This window comes from Pelobates fuscus, chromosome 9, assembly GCF_036172605.1.
Source record: "Pelobates fuscus isolate aPelFus1 chromosome 9, aPelFus1.pri, whole genome shotgun sequence".
Classification (NCBI taxonomy): Eukaryota; Metazoa; Chordata; class Amphibia; order Anura; family Pelobatidae; genus Pelobates; species Pelobates fuscus.
Genome location: NC_086325.1, coordinates 130,117,096 through 130,143,878, shown reverse-complemented (window position 1 = coordinate 130,143,878; position 26,783 = coordinate 130,117,096). Strand labels below are relative to the sequence as shown.

General features: G+C 43.2%; 1 protein-coding gene across 1 annotated transcript in view; it reads left to right on the top strand.

The window, feature by feature from the left end:
* Nucleotides 1–26,783, top strand: part of LOC134573038 (uncharacterized) — a 185,429-nt gene that overhangs the window by 120,965 nt on the left and 37,681 nt on the right. The window contains exon 6 of the mRNA XM_063432422.1: nucleotides 19,016–19,184. Coding sequence (XP_063288492.1) covers nucleotides 19,016–19,184 — 169 coding nt within the window. The remainder of the gene's footprint in view (nucleotides 1–19,015; nucleotides 19,185–26,783) is intronic.

The window sequence follows — 26,783 nt, the reverse complement described above, 5'->3', positions numbered from 1 at the left end:
TAGTATTGTGTCATCTGCAAACACTAAAACATGACTTTCAATGCCCATCTATAGATCATTAATGGCTATGACCAGGCTCCGACTGGCTATTAGCAAATGCCCGGTGGGCTGTGAAGTCCATGGGCTGAGGCTGACAGGAGAGATCATGGGATCTCACCGGCCGGTCCCTGCTGGATCGGAGCTTCTCAAGTGCAGTATCCATGGCCGCTGGATGCTGTAACAGAGCATTGCAGAGCATTACCACAGCAACGCTCTGCTACATTCCTCAGACTCCAGGAATGTAGCAGAGCATTGCAGACAAGCTGATTCTCAAACTGGTCCACCAGGGATTAGGATTTTCTCCTCCTTGGCCACAAGTAAGCCTTGGGGAGGGGAGAATAATTAATGTTTTTCACTCCCCCGCCCCCCACTACTGTGCCTATCCCCACTGCAACCCACAATCCCTCTATACTAAATCTTATTTCTCTCCCATACACTACAGCCACAGTCCCCCCTATACTACATCTTATATCTCTCCCATACACTACAGCTAGAATTCCACCCCACACACTGCAGCCCCTATCTCCCTCATATACTACAGGCTCCATCCTGCAACCCCCCAACTAAAGCCATAATCTCCCCCACATACCTTACAGCTCCAAAACTACAACCCCTCTCCAAACACACTATACCACTAACACGCCTCTCCACACACACAGCCTTACTAACTTGCTGCTCCCTGGTTTGTCTACTAATCTTATCTAAAAATAGTCAAACCTATTCCATTGTAGTTTTCTTTTGTACAGCTTCTTCTGTAGTTGGATCTAGATATTTAAATCTCTTAACCCGTTAAGGATCAGCTTCAGAACCCTTAAGGACACAGGCAATTTTTGCATTTGTTGACTGTTTGTGTTCAGCTGCAATTTGCATCTCTCTTATTTATTGCATCAACACATATTATACACTGTTTTTTAGAGGGCAAAAAGGGCTTTAATTTGATGTCACGTAAACATATATAAATTCTCATTAATTAGGAAAAAAAATGAAAAAATGGGGGGGGGGGGGGGAATGATAATTATTTTTCCCCACAGTTTTGGCAATAATAACGTGTGCATAATATATCCATCTTAGGAAAAAGTAAAAGAGTACATAATATGTGTAGGCTTTCGGTTTATTTTGAAAGCTACAGGTCACAATATACAAGGACTAAAATAAAATTTAAATGTGAAAAAGTTTTAGAAGTTGGTATGTTTCTCTTGTAAGTTTAGCCATCACAAAAAAACAAAATTGCCACACAAAAGTATATATTTATATAAAGTATACCTCACAGGCTATTTACCTAAGGTTATTTTGACGCTTTTTACGTCGCCATTTCATTGCAAATCTCTGCTAAATTTGTATTTCGTAAAGCTGGTGTGTGATATTCCTGTACAAAACCATTTATTGTGTTCAGCTACATCTGCTGAATACAACAATACCCCTATTTATACCTGTGACACTATTCTATGATTTTACAATGCCATATAAGAGACAAGGCTATTTAAGTTTCCATAATTAGAATTTTCATAGATGGATTTGATGGGCCTATGTCTCATTTTGGGGCATTATAGCAGTTTGCCTGTTGAAATAACCACATAAAAGGTCTCCCATTTGAGAAAGCAGACACTCCAGGGTATGTTATCTGGTGTATATATTGTGCCTTAACTTGTCATATTTTTTTACCAATTTTTGTCAATGTTTGTGGTGAGGATAAACAAAATGGCATTTTTTACATACCGTATATACTCGAGTATAAGCCGAGTTTTTCAGCACATTGTTAGTGCTGAAAAACCCAAACTCAACTTATACTCGAGTCACTGTCTGTATTATGGCAATTTTATCACATGACAGGAGGCTTCCTATTTTGCATTACTCTCTTTACTAAACTCCACAGCAGTAAAGAAAGTGAAAACATTTAAACCAATCAAAATGCAAAACAGTGAGCATATAGTCCCTGTGAACAGGCTCCTCCCCCTCTTTCTTTACTGCTCCATCGCAGACAGGTCAGAGTTTTTGGCTCTTCCCTATTACCTCATAATATTTATATGTTTCATTGTTATCGCTATATATTCTTTTATATATTTTTATATATTATTATATTATTATTACCTATTTCTATTATCTGTATTCTTCTTTTCTAACTATCTTAATTCTTATGCTCCTTACTGGGACTGGTTGCTTTCCAGCAACTTCGCTCCTGGTTCTTCCCCCCTTTTCCGTCATTTCCATTCCGCCCTCGGGCGGCCCCAGAACTTTACCGGCTATCGGCCTTTCTCACTCAGTTCCCGCGGCTCGGCTCCAGCCGCGGCTACACTCACGGCGGCCATCTTTAATCACGCATCTCGCGAGATTACGGACGCCATTTTGTGAGTGCCGCGAGTGCCGCGAGGGTCACACAGGAGCTCCCTTCACGGAATTTTGTACGATACTGTCGCTGAGGTCAGTTAAGCCTTTTTAAGCTGTTTAAAAGCTGTTTTAAAAACCGTTGTAAAGCTGTTTAAGCACTTAGGTATTCTACCTGTGCATACTTGGGGTGCTGCCCTTAAATTGTGCTGCTACAGAGGTCGCTTTGTGGCCACCTCTACAACCTGGGTGAGGCCCAGAACAAAAAATCCCAACCAGTGGTTTGCATCCTGCCTTACTGGCACTATCTATTACTACTATAATTTCTGGCATTATACTCTGCCTTTGGACAGAACCCGGAGGGTATACCTTCCCTTTCATACCACTACATACCCTGCTGGGGTATTATATATATTTACAACCCTGCTGGGGTTATTTGGTTTTCTCAAACCATTACCTTTTATTGAACTCTGCTGGGGTAATTTGTACTCTGTACAACGAAAACAAATTATTACACCCTGCTGGGGCTCGCATAAAGATATCACAACAGCTTATTTCTGTCACTATACAACATACTGACCTCTATTATACGCCCTGTGCCAAACATATTCAGGCATTATGGAGACCTCTCAGACAACAGAGCTCCAAAATATGGTAAACGAGGCCGTATCCGCCTCCATGGAGAAAGTTCTCTCCAAAATGATGGCCTCTGGTCCCGACAAGAGGAAACCATCAAAAACCCACACAACCCGCAATGACTCAGATTCTGACGAACCAGAATCACGCAAAAGCCCAGAAACTTTCACGGGCAAACGCCACTGGAAAGGCGAAAAGGGTCTCCAAAACCCTATTAAAGGCAAAATTCCCGCCAAACGCGCTAAACCCACTATAGCCACCACCCCAAACCCGCAACATGAGTATTCTTCAGATGAAGAAGAATCGCAAGCTAAACCCATGGCCATCATAGATGAATGGCAAGCGGATGACTCAGATTCCAACGAAGACGCTTGGGATGCAGATTCAGGATCCCAATCCTTTTTCCCACAACACACGTTCACGGGAGAACCCCATGAACCAGACACTGCGGAGACCCCGCAAGAAGATGAAGACACTATATTAGACCCGTTAGGGCAAAAACTGTTTGACCCACGAAAAATACGACACCCACGCTCAAGCGACTGGACACCACCCGACCACTTAGCGAGGTTCATGCACCTCTGGTTACGGAAGTCCATGGACAAGACAGTCCGCAACCGCTTAAGGTCGGAATGCCCACGACCGTTTTTACCTGATCACGTTGCGGACACTCCAGAATTTGACCAGGTGATGACCACCTTTATGTCGCGAGGTGGCCGCGACCCACGCAAAGGTGTGGAGAAAGGGTTCAGAGGGGTACAGGATAAACTCCTGGATGCTGTGGGACCATTGTCCAGAATTATGTTTTTAGCTGACGACGCCCTAACCAAAGCCGATCAATTTGACGCTACTATGGTACGAGAATGGGCGCATGATGTGCGGGAATGGGCACAAAGGTGCTTCTGTTTTGTGGGTAATGCCAATGTCGCCTTATCTTCTGAGCGACGCAAAGCAGCACTTCTCCGCATTGACGGGAAATTGGTGGAGTTGGGCACCAAGGAACTAGGTCCTATGGCACAGGGCAAGCTCTTTGGAGAAGCTTTCCTAAAAGAGCTAAGCAGACATGTAAACGTCTACGCATCCTTAAACAAGGCTCAGACTTCTATGCGTAGAGTCTTCAGACAAAACCCTACCAGGGGTGTTTTTGGACGGGCTGGCCGCCAAAGGGGCCGTGCTGCCAGCCGATTTTGGCCTTCAGGCCCCCGCTCTACGAGACCCCAACCTTTTTACCCAGAGGCGGGATATCGCCCATACTCCTACACTCGAGGCGCAGACAGGGGTCGAGGACCACGCACCCGAGGCAGAGCTCGCTTTTCCTCAGGTAAGCAACCATTTCACTCATTCTCCTCTCCCCATGCATACAGCAGGTCGTATATCCCTTTTCTTTCAGGAATGGACCTCCATCTCCACGGACGCATGGGTCCTTCAGACGGTACAAGGCTACGTCATAGACTTCGTAGACGAACCACGACAGACGGAACTACCACGTCCCATCCACAACTCAAGGATAGACACCTCTCTCATCGACGACGAACTTCAAACCCTATACTCGAAAGGCGCGATCGAACCCGCCTCCGACCCTCTAGGCTTTTTCAGCAACATCTTCTTGGTAAAGAAGAAAACGGGAGACCTTCGGCCCGTCATAAACCTACGACTACTCAACGAATTCGTTTCTTACAACCACTTCAAGATGGAAGGCATACATCTTCTACGAGACCTGCTACAAGACAAGGATTGGTTCACGAGATTAGACCTCAAGGACGCTTACCTATCAGTTCCCGTCCACCAATCCTGCAGACAATACCTTCGTTTCCACTGGCAAGGCCTTCCCTGGCAATTCACGTGCCTCCCCTTCGGCCTCAGCTCGGCCCCTTGGTGTTTCACCAAACTGATGAAGCCCGTGGTCGCACATATTCGAGCGCAAGGAATTCGCTGCATCATATACCTAGACGACCTCCTACTGTTCTGCTCAGACAGACTCAGACTGATACGTCACACACGGTATACCATGGATCTCCTGTCATCTCTGGGCTTCATAGTGAACTTTCAGAAGTCGGCTATCTCCCCGTCACAGACGGTACAATTTCTGGGATTCGAGATAGATTCCATCTCCAGCACCCTACGGCTGCCAACAGCAAAAATCTCAGCCATCCGCAAGGAATTACGCAGAGCCATCCGCTGCCACACCATTCCACTCCGCGCCCTCGCACGCATAGTGGGACTTCTCTCTGCTTCCATTCAAGCTATATTCCCGGGTCCACTTCACTACCGGGCGATGCAACGTCTCAAAGCTTCCTTCCTCAGGGAAAACCCCTCCTACGACCAGCTGGTCCCGATGACAGAGGAAGTCAGAGACGAACTCAGATGGTGGTTGGACAGCATGGAGGCGTGGAACGGCCGAGCCATCTTCGGAAAGGCTCCCGACATGATACTAGAATCAGACGCCAGCCTCTGGGGATGGGGCGCAACGAGCGGAAATATATCGACAGGAGGTGCCTGGACATCCCAGGACCTCAACTTACATATAAACTGCCTAGAACTTCTGGCGGGGTCCTTCGCCATCCGAAGCCTAGCGAAGGACAAGTCGGACTGCTGCATCCTCCTCCGGATGGACAACATCTCCGCAGTCCGCTACATCAACCGCCTAGGCGGAGCCCGCTCCCGGCTCCTATCAGAAATAACGAAAGACATCTTCAACTTCTGCCTACCTCGCAACATCTCCCTCACGGCGGAATACCTCCCAGGAGAGACGAACCTCACAGCGGATTGGTTCTCACGCCACTGGCGGGACACCAGCGACTGGAAATTGGATCCACAAATCTTCAACCACATCGCGGATCGCCTAGGTCCACTCCACCTAGATCTATTTGCGTCCCGCAACAACAGACAAATGAAATTATACTTCAGCTGGCTCCCAGACCCGGAGTGTGCAGCAGTGGACGCATTTCTACAACCATGGCCAATCACGGGAGCCTACGCCTTCCCTCCCTTCGCCATGATAGCGAGGACCATACACTACCTGAAGAACCAGCAAACCTCGCTGGTACTCATCACTCCACTATGGAGGGGACAACCATGGTTCCCAGATCTCCTAGCTCTATCATGCAACGATCCTCTCTTACTACCTTATCATCAGTACATTCTCACAGATCCCAAAGGCAATCCGCATCCTCTCATCTTAGACAATCGTCTCCATCTGGTGGCTTGGACGCTTTCAGGGGCTCCTGGCAAGTCGGCGAACTATCGCAGGCTGCTAAGGAACTACTATGGGACTCATGGGCCCCTGGAACCAGAAGATGCTACCTATCCGCCTGGAATTCCTGGTCCACTTGGTGTCTGGAACGAAACTTCGATCCATTTACGGCCACTATTTCAACCATTTTGAACTTCCTATCTCACCTATTCTCATTGGGCCGATCCTACAGATCACTAAACGTAATCCGTTCAGCTATTTCAGCGGCCCATGTCCCCATTCAAGGGATCCCGGTGGGAAAGGACCCACTCGTATGTCGACTCATGAGAGGCATTCGATTACAACGCCCTCCAGGGCCGAAATATTCTCAATTCTGGGACGTCGACATTATCCTCCAATTCCTGAGAGATTGGCCAACTAACGACAGACTCTCCCTCCGTCAGCTATCAGCAAAACTCACAGTCTTGCTTTGCCTGGTCTCCTTCCGCAGGGTCTCAGACATTCGAGCTCTGGACATAGACGCTTTCTCAATCTCCCCTGAAGGAGTTACATTCCGGATATCTCGTCGCACTAAGACGGACTCCACATCTGTGTTTTATCCTTTCTTCCCCACAGATCCACAACTCTGTGTCGTCTCCACTCTACAACAATACGTGGAAGCTACCCTACCACTCCGATCCTCACCATCAGGTCAACTCCTAGTGTCATACGTTAGACCACATGTCCCCATCACTACCACCACTCTAGCAAGATGGGTTCGCTGGCTACTATCGCTAGCCGGCGTTGACTCTACGTTTGGAGCCCACTCGGTGCGCGGAGCAGCAGCATCCTCAGCCTTTATGGCGGGCGCTTCCCTATCGGATATCCTACGCTCCGCAGACTGGTCTAGAGAATCTACATTCCGCACCTTCTATTTCCGACCGAACTCCGGTGCGGCTATGTCTCTTATCCTACAGCGTTAAAAAATGCAAAATAGGAAGCCTCCTGTCATGTGATAAAATTGAAGATTATGCTAGCGCTAGTGTACTTATAATCTTAATTTTAATAATGACAGGAGGCGAGTATTTTCCCACCCTTCCCACCCGGAGGAGGGGAACTACTCTAGTTATATTTCTTGTCTACATCTTTCCTTTCCTGTTGTCTAATTGTTTCTCAATATTAATGTGTTGGCTTAACATATCCATTATTATCATCAGCCTATTAAACTACTAGTAGATTCCACACTGAACTCGCAATTATTATTATTAATGCAATATTATCCGATGGATCACTGTCATGACTACAAACAGTTTTAAGTCCGGTGCCTAACCTTCTCATATTCTCCTTTCAGTTTAACTTCGCAAAGATTGGGAACATCTACCACATATCCATAGGATTACGGCTCATATTTCAAAGACCAAAGACCCTATTGGACACTTCACCTGTTGGTACCTGTTTTTCTACTCAAGCCAAGAAGTTCATCACTCCCGTTAAAGATTACTACTGATGTTCATTACAGACTTTATCATCAACCTTCTTCCCTGTTCCGATGTCGCTCCGAAAGAGGGGGAGGAGCCTGTTCACAGGGACTATATGCTCACTGTTTTGCATTTTGATTGGTTTAAATTTTTTCACTTTCTTTACTGCTGTGGAGTTTAGTAAAGAGAGTAATGCAAAATACTCGCCTCCTGTCATTATTAAAATTAAGATTATAAGTACACTAGCGCTAGCATAATCTTCAATTTACATTGCCACAATACAGACTGGGGGCTGGCAGGAAGCACTTACCTCTCCTGCAGCTCCTGTCAGCTCTCTCCTCCTCCGCGCCGGTCCGGTCACCACCTCTGTCAGCTCCCAGTGTAAATCTCGCGAGAGCCGCGGGGTCATAGTGCGGCTCTCGCGAGACTTACACTGTGAGCTGACAGAGGAGCTGACCGGACCGGCACGGAGGAGGAGGGAGCTGACAGGAGCCGCAGGAGAGGTAAGTGCTTCCTGCCAGCCCCCTCCACTGAACTGCCAATGCCACTGGACCACCAGGGAGTGAGAACCCCCCTCCCTGGCCAGCTAGCAAGCAGGGAGGGGGGACGAAAAAATATGAATAAAAATAAAATAATAATATTAAAAAAAAATTATTAATAATAACAAAAAAATATAATATTAAAATAATAATTTTAAAAATAATAATAAAAATGCCCACCCCCACCAAAGCTCTGCATCAGACACACACACACACACTGCATCACACACTCACACTGCACTCATACACACACACTGCACTCATACACACACACTGCACTCATACACACACACTGCACTCATACACACACACTGCACTCAAACACACTGCAATTATACACACACACTGCACTCATACATACACACACTGCACTCATACATACACACACTGCACTCATACATACACACACTGCACTCATACATACACACACTGCACTCATACACCTACACTGCATTCATTATATACACACACTGTAAATAAATATTCATTTAATATATTTTTTTTAGGAGCTAATTTTATTTAGAAACTTACCAGTAGCTGCTGCATTTCCCACCCTAGTCTTATACTCGAATCAATAAGTTTTCCCAGTTTTTTGGGGTAAAATTAGGGGCCTCGGCTTATATTTGGGTCGGCTTATACTCGAGTATATACGGTACATGTTGCATTCTTGCTGGGTATATCTTACATGTGATATGTGCCACTGTCATAAAATCCCCCAAATTATGCTCAGTTACATCTTCTGAGTAAAACAATATGCTCAGTGTATGATCTAGACATTATTTTGTGAAGTTACAGTGCCGTAAAAGAGACTTGACAATTTCAGGTTTTAAAGTGTGATAGATAGATGGTTTTGATGGCTACATATTCCAACTACACCATAAAGGCATATAATTTTTTAAAGAAGACATCCCAGGGTATTTCAAAAGGCATATTTTGAACCTTTTGAACGCCTGGTAACATGGCCAACGGCATTATTAAAATATAGAGAGGCAGCCAGACGAGCAGAGCAGTAAAGCTTCTGCCGACGCCCTCCTTTAAGCAGTGCCCTAGGCGACCGCCTAGTTGGCCTGTAGGACGCGCTGGCCCTGAGCCCTGCACTACACAACAGTCATGTGGTCCTTAAGTGGTTAAGATCTTTAACTATTTTTTTTTAGCAACAGAAAACAGTTCAATGTTCTGTGCAAAAATCCTTCCAGTCCCTGTGACACACTAAGATTTTTTAAAGTTTCAATTCACACAAGTTTCGATTTAATGCAATTTAGATAGGACGACTGTATCTCTTTTCTTTTAGCCTTTATACAGTATTTAAAACTTGCAAGCCGTTTGTTTGGCTTCACCAAAACTTAAAAAATAATAATTAAAATGTAAACATAATACTTGATACTCTATATGTATATATTCTTCTTTATTCTTGTTAAATGGGCCTGCCTTGTATCATATATTTGTGGTCGGTTAATATCGTATAGTGAAATACCTTGTGATTGGAATTAAGTCGGTGTGGTGTGCCGGAACCGACGTAGAGGGTAGGCCTGAAAAAGAGGGCAAAAGGAAATGCCAGAAAAACACACTTATAGCACTATAAAAATCCGTTGTCTTGCTACTCATGCGTTGGGAATGTTCCTGTATAATGAAGCCGATTCCTAGTGCCTCTAATTGTTTGTTCCGGCGTACTGCTACTGGATGTCGTGCTTATCGAATGGATGTGAAAAATAGGAGCCAGTGGTCCTACTTACTCTAATGACAGGAGTGTGAATGTAGAATTGTATTTAGAAGTAGTTAGGGAATGATTAGTAGGTCAGGTGTCTTGATTGTCTGGTTCGAATTTTGACGTGACGCGGTGTAGTGTTTGTGCCTTCTTAAATTTCCCTTGGGGAGACATGACTTACCTGTCTGATTAGTTGTGATCGTGGAGTTGTAGGGTTCCCGAACCCTTGTATGGTTTCAGGCACATAGATTTAAGAACTGGTTGTGTGGCGCGAATGCTGTTTTTAGGGAGTCTGATACTGCCCGGTATTCCCATCTGTGTACGTACGTTAATGTAGAGCGATAAACCAATTATCTTTTGATATCTTGTGTAAAAACGGGTTATGGTTTGAAAGGCTTGTCAGAAACGTGTATGTCAGTTTGGAATAGTGCGATCGTGTGCGTATGAAGGTTTGAATAAAAGGTGGCAAAAATGTAGAAAAGACTACAGGGTGATCAGTATGCCTGTGGAAGTCATGCTCCACTGATTCTTGGAAGAATGTCATGATTCTGTTATATGTATCTTAGAGCAAACGAATAATGTTCCAGATGATAACTTGTGTCGAGCCCCAACAGCCGAGTGACCGGAAGGGGATGCTAAAATGCGGATTATGCTTGAGAGATGTGAGTTGGGTGAGGTACGAGACTGAGCGACTCTTGGATAGTCGGCCCTAATAGACACGAAAATGCTGCAATCCCTCTTCCGACGTTGCCTTTGTAGGACATCCTGAAAAAGAACATGACAACAACAATGAACTCAAACAACAATACGGTTAAGTAAAATAGAACTGGCTGGCTAACTAGTGCCGAAGCGAAAAGCTCACTACCCCGTGACAAGTGAGGCCCTGCTAGTAGCCAAGCGGCTGGTGAGAGGCTCTACCTATGATTTGGGCGTGGGGCTCGAGCCACTAGCGTGGTGGCGGGGTGGTGGCCTCTCGGTGACAGTAAAGATCCAAAAACGTGTGCCCGTGTCAGGTGAGGCCCTAACTACAAACCCGATAGGTGGGTGAATGCGAGGCACTAACTATGAATTGGGCCGAGGGGCGAAAATCTCCGTGTTGAGATTGGGGAGTTGGCCTCGCGGGACCAGCTACGTTGTACAGCTGAGGCCAGCTCCTAACCCTAGATAGCCAGTTCTCTGACCCTAGACGGGGGCTTGATAAGGGGGTAACGTAACGTGTTTGGTAACCCAAGTTGTGGATAATGATAGGTACCCGGAGATTACCAGACTGAGACAGAGGAAACGAAGGGAGAGGAAGGAGGAAAAAGAAGAGGAAAGGAACTGAAGTTGAGGGAAGGAAAATAACGTGCCGTACAGCGAAGTACTATGGAGATATAGCTGATAGAACAGTATCGATAGACCCTGAGGGTGCTGAAGATTCTCGTGATGAAAACTAAATAAACCTGACAGGAGATGAAAGAAGGTGTTATGCAGCTGACGGAGAGAGGAGGGTGAAATTAGCAAGGTAGCGAGTAACAAAACGAATGTTACGGGTAGCGAGTACGAATGAAGAGTTGTCGAGTGGAGCCGTGGCCTGATGAGGCAAGGCAGGAATCAAGCCCCCGTACCCCAAAACCCAATCGTGTAACAACGTGGCCTAGTAGAGGCAGTTGTTTGGAAACAAAACGAAAGTAAACCTGATGGAAACAAGTGACAATCGATTGACTAAAGGCCAATTGCGTAACAATTGTAGGAAATGTAAACGAAAACACATTTATACCTGTTAGAAACAGGCGACAATAGCGAACCAGTAATTGTCTACTGATAGCAGATGACAACAATAGTAATTGTGAAACTAATGTAACATTTGATTGTCACCTTCAATTACATGTATGAAAAACATTTACCTGAAAGTCTTGCCTGCACAGTATAACTTACAGAGCAGTCCCCCAACGAGGGTATTACATAAATTACTACCCTAGCCAAAGCTGGGAGTAATAGGACAGGCAGTCCAATAACAGTGAAAGAATGGTTATCCACATGGTGAAGCGGCTGAATAATAGATAACCTTAGTTATAACATTAATATTTGCGAGCTTACGTAACCGTAATTGAGACAGGCAATTGTACAGTCAGCTGATCAGTCTGAGTCAACCGTGATTTAAACACCAACAGAATTACCTACAACGTAAGACCACAATAAATAAAAAAAAATTGAAGACCTGTTTAAACCATGTTATTAACCCCTTAAGACCGCAGGACGTACTATGCCGTCCTTATTTGGGCGGCTCTAAACGCCGCAGGACGGCATAGTACGTCCTGGGCGGTCTTACCCCCCACGTGGCCGGCGGCACATGGCCGCTGCAGATCGCGGTCGGGGGGCATGCCTGGCCCCCCAGGCAGCCCCCCTGTGCCTGGGGACCGCGGTCTGCAGCTTCCGATCGCAGTGACAGGCTGTCACTGCGATCGGTATTTACCATGTGTCAGCCGATTTTAAAATCGTCTGACACATGGAGCCGCGGCATTTTCAATCTGCAGATCGCGGTCGGGGGACATGCCAGGCAGTCCCCCTGCGGTCAGTGACCGCGATCTGCAGAGTATGATCGCAGGGAGAGGCTGTCTCTGCGATCTGAATGCAGAGACAGCCTCTCCCTGCGATCTGATCGCAGTGACAGCCTGTCACTGCGATCAGAGGATACTATGTGTCAGCCTATTGGCTGACCCATAGTAACTGCAGGCAGGATCCCCCTGCAGATCACGGGGGGGGGCATGCCTGGCCACCCAGGCACTCCCCCTGTGGCCAATTACCGTGATCTGCAGGAGGTGATCACAGTGACAGCCTGTCACTGTGATCACTGATCCTGTGTGTCAGCCAGTGATGTAAAATCACTGGCTGACACTGTCTCTGCCCCTCTCCTCCCCTCTTAACCCCTTAAAGTAAAAAAAAAAAAAAATTAAAGTTAAAAATAAAATATACTTAGATCATTTATATATATATTATATATGATCTAAGTATATATATATATATATATATATATATATATATAGACACACACATTTACACATACACTAAGTGTATTTTAATATTTATATATAATTATATATATATTAATATCAAAATACACGTAGAAGGATATTGATTAAATATATACATAATTATAATTATATATATATATATATATATATTATAATAAAAAAATACGTTGAAAAAAATAAATTAAAAAATTAAAAAAAAAAAATTAAAAATATATATACGTGTGTAATTTTGTTCTAACTGTATTTTGATATTTATATATATATTGATAGCAAAATACACGTAGAACGAAATAATATATATGTATATACCTAAGTATATACGTATACATCACTATATGTATACCTATATATAAATAAAAATAATTGTAAAAAAATTATATACATATATATATATATACATATATATATATCCACACACGTGTATATATAATAATTTTACATATATATTTATGTAATAATTTTACATAATTAGGTATCCTAATTAATTACAATTAGCGGGACCTGCCTAACAACCCAGGCCGAAAGTATAGGGAATTTAATTTGCTAGCACTATATTTAACCCTATAACTTTCCAAGACACTATAAAACCTGTACATGGGGGGTACTGTTTTACTCGGGAGACATCGCTGAACACAAATATTTGTGTTTCAAAACCGTAAAATGTATTACAACAATGATATCGTCAGGGAAATTGAAATTTATTGCATTTTTCGCACACAAATGGCACTTACACTGACGATATTTTTGCTGTAATACTTTTTACTGTTTTGAAACACAAATATTTGTGTTCAGCAAAGTCTCCTGAGTATAACAGTACCCCTCATGTACAGGTTTTAGGGTGTTTTCAAAAGTTACAGAGTCAAACATAAGGCTTGCGTTTCAGTTTTTTCACAATGAAATTCGCCAGATTGGTTACGTTGGCTTTGAGACCGTATAGTAGCCCAGAAATAAGAATTACCTTCATAATGGCATACCATTTGCAAAAGTAGACAACCCAAGGTATTGCAAATGGGGTATGTTCAGTCTTTTTTAGTAGCCACTTAGTCACAAACACTGGCCAAAATTGGCTTTCAAATTAGTTTTTTGCATTTTTCACACACAAACAAATATTAACGTTAACTTTGGCTAGTGTTTGTGACCAAGTGGCTACTAAAAAAGACTGGACATACCCCATTTGCAATACCTTGGGTTGTCTACTTTTGCAAATGGTATGCAATCATGGGGGTAATTCTCATTCCTGGGCTACCATACAGTCTCAAAGGCAACGTAACCAAACTGGCAAATTTCTATGTGAAAAAACTGAAAAGTGTAACATGCTTTATTTGACCCTGTAACTTCCCAAAACACCATAAAACCTGTACATAGGGGGTACTGTTTTACACATGAGACATCGCTGAATACAAATATGTGTATTTTATTGTAATAGGTGCAAATGTGAGAAGAAAACTATGGAAGTGGTACCTGCAACAAACATAGTTTCGCATAAATATACAGACACAATTGATAATAAATACCAAAACAAATAGTGTGCTGAAATGTAACCTGATTGCCGGTCTCATACGAATCGTGTTGTCTGTGAGTGTCAAGCGTTCATGAGTTAGACCGTTAGTGAGCTTGAGCGTATAAAATATAGGTCGATACCCCATCGTGTAACAACGTGGCCTTGTCGAGGCAGTTGTTTGAAATGTGGACAAAACTTAATTGTACCTGATAGAAATAGGTGACAATAGCGAACTAGTGATTGTCTAATGATGACACCTGGAGACAAAACAAGCCAGTAATTGATTGGCGATAGAATGCTGTCATGAACCTGAAATCAAGGTGTAGTTAAAAAAAAAGAAAGGACACCCTACAATCCAGGCCTCTAAACGGAATCAAATTATGCCGAACATGTAAAAAGTAACGCAGTTGGTCATACAAGTAGAAGATAGTAGGGAATATTTATTGAGCATTCCGTGATATTACATATAGAATAATAACCAAAGGTCCCGTGCATACAAAAGAGACTAAGGACATTAACTACAATCCCCCTTTAAGGTGACAACCCTAAAATAGTAGTATAGATGGAGGGAAAATGGTGAAGGAATGAAGGGTGTTACAGGAGTTTAGGATGTTGGTTGCGAGATAGTGCGTTGATTATAACGTGAAACAAGTAGTCGAGTGACGCCGTGGCCTGACGCGGCAAGGCGAGTAAACAACATTTGTATGTTAACAACCCCTGTAAGTTAATTATAAATTAATGGAGTAACAACCGAGTGGTAGTAAATGAATGAAAGGAGGGGATTTTAATCCATGCCCCATATGTTACTGTAAACTGTCCTAATGGTTGACAGAGCGTAATACATTACATACAGCAGTAGTCTTCATTGTCTAACTTAAACACAAAGTGTAGTAAATGCATGAATTGACTCGATTGACAAATGATATTGCCAGACAGTGAAACGTTACACCAGTTAGTGATGAAAAATGGATTAACCCTTAGAATAACCGAACTAGAAATATAACAATTCCTACAAATGCATAATCCAGTGCGGTGTCAGACATTGAGAATTATTACATGGAAGTGCCAATGTAGATACACCCAAAACAGGACGAGATGTCAGGCAAATTCAAAAGGGAATGCTCTCCCACCCACATAGCAATTGCACTATGTCCAAACGTATGCGAAGGAAATAGGCAACAGCTGTCAGCTGGGAAGCATTGATCGCTGTAAAAGAAAGCAATTGCAGGAAACTTGAAAGCAAATCAAATAAAGTTGTATTGAATAAATAGAAAAACGTAAAGGTTACATGTATGCAAGGCTGAATCTTCAGCTTATGGTATTACTGTAAAATCCAAGAAATGTTGCACATATATGAATTACTGACCCTTATATTCAACCAACAGAGCCGTATGTATATACTATATGTATAGCAGGCATTGATTTATTAGTCAAACAGACAATGAAAGATTCCAAATAAACCCCTGGGCAATTTAGCAAGAATATGCCAAACTGATAATGTTTGAGTGAGTGCAGAGCTCACAGATGTCCGCAGTAGCAGAGTTTCAGGCGCTGCACTCTGCCTGTTAGCTCTGCCTGGCACATTCATTGAGCTCATAGAAGGCAACTCCGAATCTCACTCCCTGGTCCTTATTAAGATTGTCGAACGGCAAATAGCCCGAGCGCGGCTATTTGCCGATTACCTTGGAGGAGGAGCGGAAGAACGGAGAGGACGTCGGGACCGCCGGAAGAGCGAGGACCGGAAGAGCGAGGACCGGAAGTTCGGCTGTCACGGGGAGAGGTGAACAGCGTGCGTACGGCACAAATACAGGCCTTACGGCCTTAAACATATATACGTTCTTTTGTGTCACATAAAATATAACTCAATCACACTTTCCTAGTGTTTCTTAAAAAAAAATTTACTCTTCTTGCTTCTCAAATACAAAGCCAGCTCTTCTATGTCCTTGTCTCTGAGTCTCCACTTACACATATAATACATTCTATATATACAAAACACCAAAGTAGGTGTGCAAGAATACATAATTACAGAGTCAATGCTATTGATATGTCACGGTAATATACCCCAACACGCAAGAATAGTCCAGATAGTCTAGAGGCAAGAAAACAAGATACGTCTTACCGGGCCTTAGAATGGCCAGAGTTGACGAGGACAGGAAAAGACAGAGTCCAGAATGAGCCGAGGTCAAGGGGACAGAGAGACAGCTTAAACTAGACTTAGTCAAGGACTGGTACACAGAAGAGGAAACCGGCGAACAAGACAAAGCAGGGATAAAGAGAAAACGGAGTCAGGAACAAAGCCAAGGTCAAGCACCAAAAACCACAACTGAACGATACAAGCACTAAAGGGAACTGAACCAGAAATCACGATAGGGCAGGGAGCTAAGGGAAAGGTGAGTATAAATACCTATTAGATTGATTTGATTGGCCCTTGTCATATCCACGCCCCCAAAACATGAGAGTATGGGGAATGTGGAATGACATGGGCCAATGGGAGACCTTTTTTATTTTTTGCTCCCACTGTCCCTTTAAATGCGCGCCCGCTATGTGCGGCGTGCTCACAGTACCAGGCATGTCACATGGCCGCTTCTCGCGGTCCGTGCACGCCTCCCCTTCAGATGCAGGATGGCGTGCGGCGGAGAAGGAGGACCTCGCCCGGCCCCTGGAGAGGGTAAGTACCGCTACATGATACAATAGCAATGCTAATTTTGGCTTTCAAAAATAGGTGATAATAAGCATTGCAAGCTCTTTTCTGTTTATGCCACTCAACAAACCATGTCTTAGTGTGAAATGCATGTAAGAGGTATCAGATTATATATGGCAAGATAAGAGACCTAGAGTGCCACTGGAAATATTACAAAGAGAGTGGAAAGAAGGGGGAATTTCTTTTCCAGATATACAGAAATTATATATGAACAATATGGTAGCACACCTAATCAAATGTGATAATTTTTCAATGTCAAGACCAATCTGGTTAGATATTGAAAAATTGGACCTCTGTAATATTGAACCCTTATATCTCTGGTGGTGTGACAGTGAATTTGTAAAAAATATAAGATCTAGCAACCCGATGAATAGCACAATGATTTATATTGTTAAGTATTTGAAAAGAAAATATGGAACAAAATATATATCAAGAAATGCCCCATTAACATGCTTAAAACTATATATTACGGACATAAATATTCAAGAATGGGAAAAATGTGGAATAGTAAAAATTGCGGAACTTCTAACTGATAATAACATACTATCATTTCCAACGTTACAGTCTAAATATAACCTCCCTTTGAAGGAATTATTTAACTATTTAAGAATAAAATCTTTTATTATGGGAAAGGTTTTTTCGGAAACCTCTCCAATTGACCAATTTGTAGCATTCCACTATAAAAAAAAAATTGTATCTAGATTTAATAAATTTATAAGATCACAAAGGCAAATAGATAAAGCGCCTGCAATGAATTAATGGGAACAAGAACTCCATTTCTCATCATCGGTTGAGGACTGGATTTCGAGCTTACAAGCTGTTAAAAGATACATACATGGGGTGAATATACAAGAAGTGTACTTTAAAATTATATATCGTTGGTACTTGGTGCCTACTCGCCTCCATAGGTTTCAACCCACACTCCCACCAGATTGTTGGAGATGTGGTAAGGAGTTGGGTTCATTCTCCCACATTTGGTGGGACTGTGAGGAGTTGAAACCTATGAAAGCAATGCTTTCAGAACTGGTTGACTTTATCTATGGGGTACAAGTGGTTACTACACCCCAAATGTTTTTGTTTCATTTAGATCTGCCAAAAAGCAACATAAAATTAAAAATTCTTATGATCCATATTTGTATGGCAATAAAAATAGTTTTGGCCAGAAACTGGAGAAATATGGGTGCACTAAATTGGCATGATATTTGTACACAGATAGAATTTCAATGTAGTATGGAAGCTGGGATAGCTCTAAATAAGATATCTAGAGAGAAATATAATGACATTTGGGCCCCTTGGGTTAGATATATTAACCATAAAACTCAATCCCCCTGCTCCCCCCATAGATAGCCACTCCTAGGTAGCAGTGAATGGATAAGATGAAATATTTGAACTGTATGATTGTAGGATATGTAGATACAGCTCAATTTGTGTATATGATTGTTCGAAACACGGTCTTATTGTCAAAAATGCATAATATCTTATTGTAATGTAACTTACTGTACTGTGTTCCAAATCCATCTTTGATAAGTTGTATATGAATGAATTTTTAAATTGAAAATAAAGATTTATATATATAAAAAAAAAAGAAATGCATGTAAGAGAAAGTCCCAATAAATTTGTACATTTTACAGCAGAGGTGTCCAAAAGGTAGATCCCCAGATGTTTTACAACTACAGCTTCCATGGTGCGTTGTCATTCTAAGTGCATGCAAAGCATCATGGGAGTTGTAGTTCTACAACATCTGGGGATCTACCTTTTGGGCACCCCTGTTTTACAGAATGAAATGAGAATGTCCTCAGATGTCATAATATACAAGTGAAAAGTGCAGTTTTTAAATGGAACATTATGCTTGAAAGAAGCTGTGAAAGGTAAGAAAATGAATAACACTCAATAATCAATTTGTTTCAGGAAACTGTTGACATTAAGGAGGATAACATATACAATATTTCTATGGAAGTTCCCCAAAGACCTGGTGAAAACTACTGTGTGTCAGCAACACCTAAGAAACGAAATAGTATTTCTGTTAATGAGTGTAAAAAAGCACCAGAGGAACAAATAGCTAACTCTGTAATTGCAGGTAATTGACATATTCGTTTGAATATGATCTATTAGTATATTTTATCATTTTAAATGGTTATATTTTAAACAAAATAAGTATATCTGCAATATCTACTCATTCATGCAATAAGATCTGTTGGAATTACGAGACAAAAATATGGGGTAAAAAAATTATTCCCAGCAAGGAAACTGCTGCCACATGAACTGCTCACTAAAACACCCCTGTAGAGATCACACTTCTCGCCTCTTGATTTCTAACATTTTATGAAATATAACAGAGTGCCATAGGCATGATTTACATATTACAAAGCAAAGGCAATCAGTGGGTTAAACATATACTAAAATGTTGAAAACGTGTGTAGGAAACTGCTTTATGAATTCCACTATATCTTTCCTAACTAATAAAAATATATATACATTTTTTTAATGCTCCTCCTATTTTCCCTCTATTCTGTGGACCAAATGGCGTGAGCATGCACCTATCATGTATGTATATATTTGCAGTACTCTGATTGGATGTTTTATTGCACATTGAGGTACAGCTAATAAAACGGCAAACTGACTTTCACAGCTGTAAACTTGCCATTTTATCAGCTGTACCTCAAAGTTTGGACTTTCTAAATTAGCTTTTTTTTTTATCAGCTATTATTTACACTTGGACTTTACTGTATTACCACTTACATTTACTGCTTTAATACTAAAGTTTTTTTAGGGTCAACATTACTCTTGTTGTTTTATCGTCTTTTACTTTTGGGTTTGTGAGGGAGCCCCATCTCTTTTAGGTCTGCTGCCTTTTTTATTTCACTTTATTTTAGTTCTGTTTTGTTACTCAGCGCTGATCTTTTTTTTGTTTTTCTGTATATTGGGGTCCAATAAAATCTACCTTGGAACTCATAGCAGTGCCCAGTCCTATCTTTTGTACTATGGGTCCTGCAGCTAAAGGAACACTCTTTTCAACATTAGGAGTACCGGTAGCCACGGACAAAACTGTAGGACCCATCACTAAATTGTAATTTCTGGGCATATGCTTAGACTCAGTCACCATGCAGGCAAGTCTCCCCGCAGATAAAGTTCAGAGAATCAGGACAGAAGTAGAGTTGTTCCTCAGCAGAGGTACTACGACTCGGAAAGACCTAGGTTCTCTGAACTTTGCCAACAGAATAATCCCACAAGGACGCGCATTCATATCCAGACAACTCAGTCTATTACCTGAACTACCAAGCAACCAAAGCGTAGTCACACTAGATGAACAAGCCAGGGCAGATTTGTCCAGGTGGAGTAAATTTTTGACTCAATGGAACAGCATTAACATGTTCATACCACCTTTGACAGAAAATTCCCCAGTAATATGGACAGATGCAGCAGCCCACTCAGGTTATGCAGCCATTTTCAGAAACAAATGGTTCAGAGACGCATGGCCAATAGAGACAGTAACTTTACCATCATTTAACACCACTTCTGCACTTTTTGATGTTTACCCAATAGTGGCAGCAGCCCAAGTGTGGAGACACCTTTGGAAAGGACAGGCAGTAAAGTGCTATACAGATAACGCAGCAGCATGAGATGTAATTAACAAGGGCAGGTCCTCAACCCTGACCATCATGAGTTTAGTCAGAAGACTTGTGTGGTTGGCAGCCACACAACACTTCCACGTCATATGCGAACATATACTGGGCTACCACAAGACAGCAGCTGATGCCCTCTCTCGTTCTAACCTACAGGTGTTCCACCAAGTACATCCCACAGCCGAGAAAACCCCGTATTATATATTTAGCCAGCTGGGGTGGGTGGAAGTTAGTGGGGATATTGGGGAATTTGGTGTTAGGCTAGCTAGGAGTTAGTGTTAAATTTTTATTTATTTTTTTAAAGTAAAAAAAAATATGTTTTAATAACGTTTAACAAAGTAAAAAAAATCCCACCTGCTTTACCCAGCCCTAATAAAAAATAACCCCTTCCCTGCCAGTTGATCACTGCCTACAGTGATCAAAATACAGATCACAGTATTATACTGTGATCTGATTTTTTTTTAACCCTTGAGGGTTAAGTTGTATTGAAAATTATATATTTTGCTAGCTGGGGTGGGTGGGAATTATGGGAAACTGGGGAAATTACTGTTAGTGCTGCTTACTGCTAGTTAGGGGTTAACGGTAAAAAAAAGTTAATACAAATTTTAAAAGTGTAAAAAAGTTTTAAAAAGTTTAAAAAATGTAATAAGTAAAAAAAGTTTCAAATCAAGTTTTAAAAAGTAAAAAAGTTTAAAAGAGTAAAAAATACATTTAAAAAAGGCTCATTACCACTGGAACAATCTAGTGGAAAAATGACTCCTCGTGAAGGTTCAAAATATGCCTTTTGAAATACCCCACGGTGTATTCTTTAAAAAATGGCATGCGTTTGTGGAGTAGTTTGAATAACAAATCAGCTAAACTACTCCAAAATGGAACATGGACACAGTGTAAAAATGTAAAGTTTGAAAAAAACTGGAATGGCTGTGTCTTAAATGTGCCCCTTAATGTTCCCATATACCTGGCAAAGGTACATACAGGGGTATTGCTGTACTCAGACGACATAGCTGAGCAACATATGAAGTATTATACAGCCGTAGCACACATAAGGTTTGCAAAATGTATACTGTGCAAACTCACTTTGTGTGTCAAAAAGGCAGAAAAAATGCTTATTACCACTACACTTGGTACAAGCTAGTGGAAAAATTATCCCAAGCTAAGGTTCAAAATATGCCTTTTGAAATACCCTGTGATGTCTTCTTTAAGAAATGGTATGCCTTTACAGTGTAGTTGGAATATGTACCCTAATAAAGTGCTCCAAAGTGGGACACAGACGCATCAAAACCCTCCATGAAAATTCACACTTAAAAACCTGAACTTGTCACGTCTCTTTAACAGCACTGTAATTTTACAAAATAGTGTCTAGGTCAGGGCTTCCCAAACTTTTATGGGCCAAGACCCACTTTTCAAAACAGTAATTTTTCGAGACCCACTTGCTTTTAATGTGTATTTGAAAAAGTGAACACCATGGCAATCAGCGTCAGGGGCATACAATTGGCACACCATGGCAAACTGCTTTAGATGCATACAATTGGTACATCATGGCAATCAGTTTTAGAGGCATACAATTGGAACATCATGGCAGCTTTAAATACATAAACTTGGCACACCATGGCAATCAGCTTTAGATGCATAAACTTGGCATATCATGGCAATCACTTTTAGATGCAAAAACTTGGCACATCATGGCAATCAGCTTCAGAAGCATACAATTGGCCCACCATGGCCAACAGTCAGATGCATAAATTTGGCACACCATGGCAATCAGCTTTAGATGCATAAAATTGGCATAACATGGCATTTTGATATATCATGGCAGTTTTAGAGGCAGACACTTTACACATCATGGCAATCAGTTTTAGAGACATACAATTGCTTGCTCACAGACTCAGAATCAGAAATGCTGTTGTCCTGATCTTTCATCCAGGCACCTCAAGTTGATTATCCTAGTGGTGGAGCTAATGTAGAGAGGACCCTGGTGCAAGTATGTTTTTTGGGCCCCTATCTAGTGAAAGTGTGACCAAAAGGTAGATCTCCATCTGTCGGAGAACTTCACAATAATATGCCAGATGGAGATCTACCATTTGCACATCATTGAAGGGTTATATTTGTGAGCAGTGTTTGAATGTAAGCATGTTTTTGTATTAAGTATATGTGTGCATGTATGGGTGTATTTGTATGTACTGTTGCTATTGGAATGTAGTGGTGTACTTGTTTGTAATGTTTGCGTCTGAATGCAGGTGTGTTTGTATATATAGTGTGGGACTTTAAATGCAGGTGTGCTTTTTGTGTGTAGTGTTGGTGTTTGAATGAAGGGGTGTTTGTAGATCATTTTAGTGTTTTAATGCAGGGGTGTGTTTGTATGTAATGTTTGCATTTGATTGCAGTGTGTGTGTGTGTGTGTGTGTGTGGTGGATGCAGTGTGTGTATATTGTGTTTATGAAATATACATATACACAATGTGCGTTTCAATGTAAGTATGTTTTTTGTATGGAGTATGTGTGCAGTGTATACACACACACACACACACACACTGACACGCAAATACACACATTGACACAGCGATACACACAATGACACTTAGTTTCCCACACACAGATACACAGCTACTCATGTACACAGATACACACAGACACACACTGACACAAAAGGACACGCAGTGAGGGTGACAGTGTGGGAGGGAGTGTGTGTACTGGTAACAGTGTGGGGGAAGTGTGAGAAAGGGTTACAGTGGGTGGGCAGGGGGAGAAAGGGTTACAGTGGGTGGGCAGGGGGAGAAAGGGTTACAGTGGACGGGCAGGGGGAGAAAGGGTTACAGTAGGCAGGCAGGGGGAGAAAGGGTTACAGTAGGCAGGCAGGGGGAGAAAGGGTTACAGTGTGCGGGGGGCAGGGGGAGAAAAGGCGATGGGGCAGGGGGAGAAAAGGTTACAGTGTGGGGAGAGGGGAAGGGAGAGAAGGGGTTACAGTGGGGGGTAGGCAGAGAAGGGGTTACAGTGGGGGGAGGGAGAGAAGGGGTTACAGTGGGGGGTAGGCAGAGAAGGGGTTACAGTGGGGGGAGGGAGAGAAGGGGTTACAGTGGGGGGTAGGCAGAGAAGGGGTTACAGTGGGGGGGAGGGTGGCAGGGAGAGAAGGGGTTACAGTAAGGGGGTTAGGCAGAGAAGGGGTTACCTTGGGGGTAGGCAGAGAAGGGGTTACAGTGGGGAGGGTAGGCAGAGAAGGGGTTACAGTGGGGAGGGTAGGCATAGAAGGGGTTGCAGTGAAGGGAGGGGGCAGGGAGAGAAGGGGTTACAGTGGGGAGGGGAGGCAGAGAAGGGGTTACAGTGGAGGGGTAGGCAGAGAAGGGGTTACAGTGGGGAGGGGAGGCAGAGAAGGGGTTACAGTGGGGGGTATGTAGAGAAGGGGTTACAGTGGGGAGGGTAGGCAGAGAAGGGGTTACAGTGGGGAGAGTAGGCAGAGAAGGGGTTACAGTGGGGGGTATGCAGAGAAGGGGTTACAGTGGGGGGTAGGCAGAGAAGGGGTTACAGTGGGGGGGGAGGGCAGGCAGAGAAGGGGTTACAGTAGGGGGGAGGGGGGCAGGCAGAGAAGGGGTTACATTGGGGGGGTAGGCAGAGAAGGGATTACAGTGGGGGGGTATGCGAGAAGGGGTTTACAGTGGGGAGGGCAGAGAAGGGGTTACAGTGGGGAGGGCAGGCAGAGAAGGGGTTACAGTGGGGAGGGTAGGCAGAGAAGGGGTTACAGTGGGAGGGGAGGAGGGCAGGCAGAGAAGGGGTTACAGTAGGGGGGAGGGGGACAGGCAGAGAATGGGCTACATTGGGGGGGTTGGCAGAGAAGGGGTTACAGTGGGGAGGGCAGGCAGAGAAGGGGTTACGATGGTGGGAAACGGGGGCAGGCAGATAAGGGGTTACATTGGGGGTGGGGAGGCAGGCAGAGAAGGGGTTACATTGGGGTGGGGGAACAGGCAGAGAAGGGGTTACATTGGGGGTAGGGGGGCAGGCAGAGAAGGGGTTACATTGGGGTGGGGGGCAGGCGGAGAATGGGCTACATTGGGGGGGTTGGCAGAGAAGGGGTTACATTGGGGTGGGGGCCAGGCAGAGAAGGGGTTACATTGGGGTGGGCAGGCAGAGAAGAGGTTACATTGGGATGGGGGGGCAGGCAGAGAAGGGGTTACATTGGGGTGGGGGGTAGGCAGAGAAGGGGTTACATTGGGGTAGGGGGGCAGGCAGAGAAGGGGTTACATTGGGGTAGGGGGGCAGGCAGAGAAGGGGTTGCATTGGGGTGGGGGCCAGGCAGAGAAGGGTTTACATTGGGGTGGGGGGGGCATTGTTTGGGCTCTGTGCCCTACCTTCATTAGACATCCCTGGTGGTCCAGTGTCTCCCTGGTGGTCCGGTGGGATAACTCTTCGGTCTGAGCTCCGCCGGGTGCAGAGCTGCAGACAGTGTAATAAAAGTCTTGCAAGCTCCCCGAGTGTTGCCATGGTAACGCTCTGGGAGCTCGCGAGACTTCTATCACACGGTCTGCAGCTCTGCACCCGGCGGAGCTGCAGACCGGAGCTGCTGGGCAGACTGATTGGAGGGAGCCCGGCAGCATACAGGGCAAGCGGCCCTGGATGTGTGGGTCAGCGCGACCCACCGCTGGTCTAGGTCATACATTGGGCATATTGTTTTACTCAGAAGATGTAATTAAGCATAATTTGGGGGATTTTATGACTGTGGCACATATCAAGTGTAAGAAATGCAACATGTATGTAAAAATTCTTTTTTTTCCCCTCACCACAAACATTGGCATAAATTGGTGAAAAAATGGTGACAAGTTAAGGCACAAAATAAACCATATAAGACACCCTGAGGTGTCTGCTTTATCAAACGAAAGCCCTTTGTGGGGTTATTTGAACATTCAAACTGCTATAATACCCCAAAATGAGACATAGATCCGTCAAATCCATGAGATAGCCTTGTCTCTTATTTGGCATTGTAGATTAACAGACTAGTGCCAAAGGCATACAATTGGGATATTGTTGTAGTCCGCAGATGTAGCTTAACACAATAAATAGCCTGTGATATCTACTTTATATAAATATATGCTTTTCTCTGGCAATTTTTTTTTCTGGGATGGCTACAAAACCTACAAGACAAACATACCAACTTCTAAAATTGTTTCATATTAAAATGTTATTTTAGTCCTTGTATTATGTGTCCTGTAACTTTAAAAATAAGATGAAATCCTGCACATATTATGTAGTCTATAAATCAAGACACATAAATTCATTTATTTTGAATTACTTTTTGTAAGCTGGACATACCGTATATACTTGAGTATAAGTCGAGTTTTTCAGCACATTTTTTGTGCTGAAAAACCCCAATTCGACTTATACTCGAGTTAATGTCTGTATTATGGCAATTTACATTGCCATAATACAGACAGGACCGCCGGGCTCATTACAAGCCCGGCAGTCCTGTTGGGGGCTGGCAGCGAGCTGTAACTTACCTTCACAGCAGCTCCTGTCAGCTCCCTTCTCTCTCCTCTGGTCGTCTCCCTCTGCAAGTCTCGCGAGAGCCACGGGGTCAGAGCGTTGCCACGTGTTACCGTGGCAACGCTCCATGCGGCCGCAAGACTTACAGTGGGAGCTGACCAGAGGAGAGAGAAGGGAGCTGACAGGGGCTGCTGTGAAGGTAAGTTACAGCTTCCTGCCAGCCCCCCTCCTACAGCCCATCCACTGGACCACCAGGGAATGATAGCCCCCCTCCCTGGCCAGATAACAAGCAGGTTGGGGGGACGAAAAAATATAAATAAAAATTTAAAAAATTATAATATTAAAAAAAATAATAAAAGAAAAAAAATATATTAATAATATAACAAAAACATAATATTAAAATAATAATAAGTTAAAAAAATAATAATAAAAATGCCCACCCCCCACCAAGGCTCTGCATCACACACACACTGCATTCATACACACACACTGCACTCATACACACACTGCATTCATACACACACACACACACACACACCCTGCATTCATTATATACACACACTGTAAATAAATATTCAATTAATA